Here is a 7019-nt window from a genome sequence, read left to right on the forward strand (position 1 = left end):
ATTGAATACATGATAGATAGCAAAAAGTGAAAGCACTTCTTGTAGAAGAATGTATTTAAGTATTCTAGTGTCAAATTCCCAAGTATGTTTGATGGCAATGTGCTTTATTTATGACGACGAAATGCTCTATATAACCAAACATTATGACGCAAAAATGATGTCTCCTGCCTATATATTGCGTGCATTCATAACTAGACGATATGGCTCCAGAAACTGTTTGGAGCTAAGAACAGGCTGTTTCTTTTGATATTTTTGTTCCCTTTTCCTCCCCATCCCATCTCTGCTATCATAACATAAAGAAAGATTTACAAATTTGGATGCAATTGAACTAACTCTGTAAGCGCTTCATACAGCAACTATGTAAGAACAAACTTGAATTATAAAGAAAGTGAAGACAGAATAAATGTGCAGTCGCTGAACGCATTGTCTATTCATCTGTTTGTAAAGGCAAATGGAGAGTGATAACTGGTGATGTCTTCATTTCTCCTCAAAGTCAACATCAATAATATCAGGGTCAGACTTGGATGAAGAGGCGCTTCTACCACCTCTGGAAGAGAAATCCCCTTTGGGTTGCCACACAATGTTGCCACAACCTGTACATCGAATTATTTGGTTCTTGTAACCAGCAAATTGCATCTTGCAAGCGGGACAGGTACCCTATCCAATTTCAATAAAAACAGAATATAAAAAGGTTAAAATAAAATCGAGAGAACTGAAAATTTGAGACACAGTATACCACTACCATATAGTCTTAATAGCAGTGAAAGTACCTTTATAACTAAGGAATTGGCTATGGTGCCAATGAGAAGAGGTCCAGCAAATGGAAGTACCCACGTGGCAATAATGAGGAAGCGAAAAAGCCAACCAGACAATGCGAACCATAGGAAGAAAATTGTCTGAAAAGGGAAAATTGAAGCTGAGTATTTGCGAATGTAATGAGATAGGAATGGAAGAGAATGATAATGTATACTTACAGTAAAGCTCTTTCCGAGTGGACTATCGAGAAAGCTACTCAGCTGCTTCCTGTACTGCAATGCAATGCAATATACAACAATACTATGGAATACAAAAAAGATATATCTATTAATCTATCTATCAAACAGAAAAAAGACGACTAATTACAGTACCTTGGGCCAGTTTCTCTGGAAATCGATGGTGAGAGCGCGGTACCGTTGTCCAATCTCGAAGTCACGATCAATCTCGCGTGCTCGGTCGGCGGCGGCCCTGGCGACGGAGGAGAGGCGGTGCGAAACGGAATAACGGCGGTCGATGCGCTCCGCAGTCTTCTTGGCTTCGAAGAGGAAGCGCTCAAAGCCATCGTTGGCACTTCGCCATGCCTCCTTCAAAACCCTATCCATATTCATATTATTACCCTTTCCAAAGGCTTTCACTTTCACAACTCTTACTCTTTTCCTCTCATTCCTAACCCTAATGTTTGGCGGTTGCCACCGCCCAGCCACAGCGGTGGCCGCCATCCCTCCTCCCCCTATCATCTATCTATTTTTCTTTCTTCTCTTCACTCAACTCACCCTACTTAAATTCCTCTATTCCTTTTATTACATGCCTCGGTATACTTTCTTAATCTTAATTATTACTTCTAAATTTATTAACTAATTTATGAGAATATAACGAATATAATGCTTTGATTTATGAAAATTTATAATATATAAATTTTTAAAAAATTAAAATAATCTAATTTTTTTTTCCCATGAAAAATGTCGTCTTAATTTTTTTAAATAATATAAAAGAATTTGATAAAATACGATACTTAATTGAATAGAATTTAATCTCATCACCATGAAAATTGTATTCATACCGGAAAGTTTGGCAATTGGCAACAAACCTTCCATCTATGGGAGGAGATGAAGGAGTCGATAATAACTGATTCAATGCATATAATTTTTGGGGCTTTACTGTCAAAATATCAATTTTTTAGAAACATTTTATAAAAATATTGTTTGAAACCTATGTTTTAGTTTGGGATGCTTTTTAAAATGTGGTATTTTTATAATATAATTTTTTTATTAATTTTAAATTCACATTGTGACAAAAAATACCTCAAGTAAACAAATAATTTTAATTATACTTTTTTTAGAATTCCAACAGGCTACTATTCTTCGTAATAATAGCAGTTTTGGAAAAAAAAATTAAAAAATCTGACTGGTATTCTTGTTATAGAATACTTTTCTTGTCACGTATAAAAAAATCAACCATTATATATTAATAATTAATAAATAATAATGCGAACGATAAATATATGGTGTACGTGTATGCCACGTGTAGGTTTCTAGCTTTCACCCGAATTCGATGAAGAAAGACGAAGCTATCGTGTTCCCACAAGGCAAAAATATGCAAAGAACATACGTATTAAAGGCATTTACTATTTTTTATAATATTTCTTCAACCAGAAAAAAGAAAAGAGATAAATCTGACTGCATTTGACTAAATATGTGTTCAGAAATATTTTTAAAACGTGTAAATGTACGTAAAAATTACAATTAATAGTATAAAAATTAAAATAAATATTTAAACGTATTATAATTTTTATAATCGTCCCGCGCTATGATTTTTATACTCAAACTATGCTATCACTTATATTATATTTATAATATTTAGTCCTTTTTTTGACTATTCTCCTCAAAATAAAATTAATCAACAAAGTGATAACACGTGAGTACGTGACAAAGATATACTCTCATACACAAAAATTAATTTAGGATAAAAAAACAAATATTTTTTAAATAAATAAATATTATTATAAAAATAATAGTTAAAATTATGATTATTAAGTAATTTTTTTAAAAATTAAAATTTTTTTTTTATTAATTTTATAAAATTGGAAGAATTAAATTAAATTAATCTGCGGTTATGAATTGAACAAGAACTTATACGGTAGGTGAGGTGATCACATCCAGCAATGTAGTTTTGAGATATAAAAGGAGTGAGATGAATTGAATTGGAAAAGGAAGAGGGAGATGGCGAGAAATGTGATGCACGCGGTTCAGTACGACGCCTATGGGGGAGGATCCAATGGCTTGAAGGTTAGTGATTGAAATTTGAAATTCACTTATCGGTTAACAGAATTGGTGGTAACTGAATCTGAATCTGAACTGCAGCACGTTGAAGTTAACGTTCCGACTCCAGAGCCAGACCAAGTTTTACTGAAACTTGAAGCAATTAGCATAAACCCGATCGATTGGACGATTCAGAAAGGCCTTCTGCGCCCTTTGTTTCTTCCAAGAAGCTTTCCCCACATACCTTGTACGTAATCTATACCTAACTCTTAATTCCCTCCGTCGTTTATTTCTGTAACTAACATGCAATTCCATCCAACCAGGCACTGATGTCGCCGGAGAGATAGTTGAGATTGGCACGCAAGTCAAAGATTTTCAAGTTGGCGTCAAAGTCGTTGCCAAACTCACTCATCAAGTAATTTCATTTCATGCTTCTCTTCATTCCAATTTCCCATTTCAGTAACATCTTTATCTCTAGAAATAGTAGATTGTCTGAATTTTAACAAGTAGAGGCGTGTAATTCACCGAAGAGGCTGTGAATAGTTGTTAAACAGGATGCTTGTGTTATTGCTGTCATACTCTGTCTGTAGGACGGCCAAAAGATAACAATACCTTGGATGGAAGTGTATTGCGTGTCTAACTGAAATCTAGTACAAATGTAGAGTACATATGATGATGCTCCGTGATTTTCAGTGAGAAATAAATGGCATGTTACAGCTGTATGTGCTGCATGATATTGTTATTTATAATGTTTGGTATGTGATATCCATTTTGGTTGTTTATGCCGAGTGACAGTATGGAGGTGGACTGGCTGAGTTTGCTGTGGCTAGTGAGAGCTTAACAGCTGCCAGACCGTCTGAAGTCTCGGCTGCTGAAGCTGCGGGTTTACCCATCGCTGGTCTCACTGCTCGTGATGCCCTCACTCAAGTTGCAGGAGTCAAGCTTGATGAGACTGGCGAGCCCAAGAACGTTTTAGTAACTGCTGCTTCAGGTGGTGTAGGTCACTATGCTGTTCAACTGGCAAAACTAGGGAACAACCATGTCACAGCCACTTGTGGGGCTCGCAACATTGACTTTGTTAAGGGCTTAGGCGCAGATGAGGTTCTTGACTACAGGACCCCAGAGGGGGCAGCACTGAGGAGTCCATCTGGTAGGAAATATGATGCAGTGATACATTGTACATCTGGAATACCCTGGTCAACTTTTGATTCTAATCTGAGTGAAAAAGGGGTGGTAGTTGATTTAACACCCACCCCAAAAACATTTTTGACTTTTGCTCTGAAGAAACTTACTTTTTCTAAGAAGCAGCTGGTGCCATATTTCGTAAATGTCAAGCGTGAAGGCCTGGATCATCTAGTTCAATTATTGAAAGATGGAAAACTTAAGTCTGTAATTGACTCTAAGTTTCCTTTGAGCAAAGCTGAAGATGCTTGGGCTAAGAGCATTGATGGCCACGCTACTGGAAAAATTATTGTGGAGCCATAGGTACAGTTTACGTGGAGTTGTTGTATTTCAAGTCTCTGCGTATCTGTACAAGGATTGTGAAAACAAGTAGAAATGAATAACTGGGCATATCATATGTTGTAAGGATTTTAAGTTAATATTTATTCTCTTTCTGGTTTGTGTATGACGATATGTTTTTTTTTTCATTCCTACGTGGTTTTGTGCATTCAGTAAACGGGTTAAGATAAACCCTATGTGAAATGTGCCTAGATTCATAGAACTCCGTGGTGATAAGTGTTAATGGGGGACCGCTCGACCTCCATATAGTGAGGGATAAGCGTTCTAAATTCTGGTTGTGTATTTTTCTGAAAGACGCATTAGGTTGGACATAGGACAAAATTAAGTTACTTTGATTTTCGTTTAGGTGCGATCAATTTTACCTTTTTTTTTCTTCCTTATGAAGCAAGAAGAAACTGCTAATCTCTGCTGCTCTGAGAAACTTTTTTCCCTTCCTCTGATGTTTAGTTGGTTTTCATGTTAATTGATGTTTATTCAGCATTCTAGTGATATGAAGTGGTTGTCTCTTCGGATGTAACATCTTTCCCGTGAATGGAATATATTTTATATGTATCTTGGAAAACAAATAAAGTAAGTAGAACAAAATAAAAATAAAATAACTAAAAAGAAAGTGTATAATTTATTTTTTATATCTTACCCGATTTTGTGTTAAAACTTTTGTTCAAGTTATAATCAATTAAAAATCTTTTAATTCTCAAAATAATTAGTCATAGAATATGTTTTAGAAAATATTGAATGAAGTTTTTTCCCCTTATTAAACATTTGAATTAGCTGTTTTTTAAATACTTTATAAGTAAAAAATTAAGTCTATCAATATGAAAGTTCATATGTGATAAATATGTTTGTCTATTACATGTGTGTATTTTATGGATTCTTTGAGATGAGATTTAATGCATTTTTATTTTTATACTTTTATTGCTTGAGGACAAATAATGCTTTTAATTAATGGTCATTTTACTACTTTATTAATGAGATTTTATCCTCTTTTTTTATTGAAATTGTTATTTTGCCTATTAAGTTGACTAAGTTTATTTTAATTTTATTTGAAATGAATAAAGGAGTGAATTCTGAACTTGAATTTAAATTTTAAATTTAAATCTAAAATTTGAAATTGATGATAGAAGATTATCTTTATTTATGGATAAGTCATTTTTTTAATAGATAAAATATTATTTTGTGGAAGTCAAATCATTATCTTTTAGACTTTATATTATATATAAAGGTTTTACACACTTGATACTAGAGACTTGACTAATCCCTCTCTCCATCTCCTTCTCTCTTTTCCTGTCATAAGAGTTATGCTTTCCTCAGAGCAAATCAACATTTTTATTTGAAAAGTATGTGAAGTAATTATATTATTTAAAGTTTCCTTCACAACTTTAACCCTTTACCATCATCTTAACAAAAATTATTGCATAAAAATAGTTATTTATTTTAATATATTTTATTTATATAATCAACCAAATGATTATATTTTTTTAATAAGTTAGATCTTAACAATACATTTCTTTATAATCTCAAAGGTTGCAATGAGGTATTTTAACTTTACTTTTATGTTAATTATTCAACAACTTCATTAAATAAGACAAATATAGTCGAATAAGTAGAATCTTTAATATCAAGCTCAAGACGAAACATGTAATATATATATATATATATATATATAAATAAAGATAATAATATATAATTTAGTTTGTTTTAATATTAAAATTTTAAAATTAAAACACATAGCGTAATAACTATATCAATAAATTAATTACTTTATCATTGGGTACTCAAAATCTTAATAACATAATTCACAATTAAAATTTATAATTATAAAAGAAACTTTCTTTCTGCAATAGGGGCAAGAAATATAATATCAACTATTTTTAAGCAATATATCGTTCACAATTGTAATACAACAAATTATGTCATTCAGAAAAATAATTTAAAAAAATTAGTTAAAGAATAAAATAAGAAGAACTGAGTATAAGAGAAATATTTCAGATATTGTTCTTGAAATTTTTCAACTGAAGAAAAAACACAGATTTTGTAATATCAAGACTGTCAGCGATATGCACATAATTGAAATTCCTACAATAAAGTAATAATGAATAATTAAAAATTTGGTTAAAAAAAAGTAAAGTATTATTAATAATTACCACAATAAGAAAAATTTAAATAATTTTAATACTAGAATAAATCTATAAAATGAGTAAATTCTAATATGTCAATATTGACATAAATATTTATTGATCTTGATATAAAAATAGAAATATTATCTATGATATATACGCTCATATTTTTTTATAATTAAATAGGAATGATATATATATATATATATATATATATATATATAATTTATTTATTTAAATACAATATTTAAAAATATGATAATACAAATATCATTCACAGAAGTAGATGTAATTATTGTAACATTAATTTTTGAAACCTTAGATATGTTATTTTATTATTATTTTTTTAAACAGTGCAATATAATCA

At 31.4% G+C, this 7019-nt stretch overlaps 2 protein-coding genes across 2 annotated transcripts; one reads left to right on the forward strand and one right to left on the reverse strand.

Moving 5' to 3' along the window:
• Nucleotides 1-249: 249 nt before the first annotated feature.
• On the reverse strand, nt 250-1558 carry LOC113864312. The gene is made up of 4 exons (XM_027497901.1): nt 1128-1558; nt 975-1028; nt 771-896; nt 250-657 (listed from the first exon to the last, which is right to left on the reverse strand). The coding sequence occupies exons 1-4, from the start codon at nt 1491-1493 to the stop codon at nt 478-480; spliced, it is 726 nt and encodes a 241-aa protein (XP_027353702.1). The 5' UTR covers nt 1494-1558; the 3' UTR covers nt 250-477.
• A 1314-nt stretch (nt 1559-2872) lies between these two features.
• Nucleotides 2873-4993, forward strand: LOC113865218 (chloroplast envelope quinone oxidoreductase homolog). The gene is made up of 4 exons (XM_027499627.1): nt 2873-3041; nt 3117-3261; nt 3338-3429; nt 3810-4993. Exons 1-4 carry the CDS (start codon nt 2976-2978, stop codon nt 4497-4499), a joined length of 993 nt encoding a protein of 330 aa, XP_027355428.1. The 5' UTR covers nt 2873-2975; the 3' UTR covers nt 4500-4993.
• The last annotated feature ends 2026 nt before the right edge of the window (nt 4994-7019 follow it).

Source organism: Abrus precatorius, unplaced genomic scaffold, assembly GCF_003935025.1.
Source record: "Abrus precatorius isolate BTA unplaced genomic scaffold, Abrus_2018 Scaffold4, whole genome shotgun sequence".
Classification (NCBI taxonomy): domain Eukaryota; kingdom Viridiplantae; phylum Streptophyta; class Magnoliopsida; order Fabales; family Fabaceae; genus Abrus; species Abrus precatorius.

Coding starts and splice junctions, on each gene's coding strand:
- LOC113865218 (XM_027499627.1), top strand. CDS start 2,976: ATGGCGAGAAATGTGATGCACGCGGTTCAGTACGACGCCTATGGGGGA. Junction 3,042..3,116: donor GAGGATCCAATGGCTTGAAG/GTTAGTGATTGA, acceptor TCTGAACTGCAG/CACGTTGAAGTTAACGTTCC. Junction 3,262..3,337: donor AAGCTTTCCCCACATACCTT/GTACGTAATCTA, acceptor CCATCCAACCAG/GCACTGATGTCGCCGGAGAG.
- LOC113864312 (XM_027497901.1), bottom strand. CDS start 1,493: ATGATAGGGGGAGGAGGGATGGCGGCCACCGCTGTGGCTGGGCGGTGG. Junction 1,029..1,127: donor TCCAGAGAAACTGGCCCAAG/GTACTGTAATTA, acceptor ATTGCATTGCAG/TACAGGAAGCAGCTGAGTAG. Junction 897..974: donor CACTCGGAAAGAGCTTTACT/GTAAGTATACAT, acceptor TTCCCTTTTCAG/ACAATTTTCTTCCTATGGTT.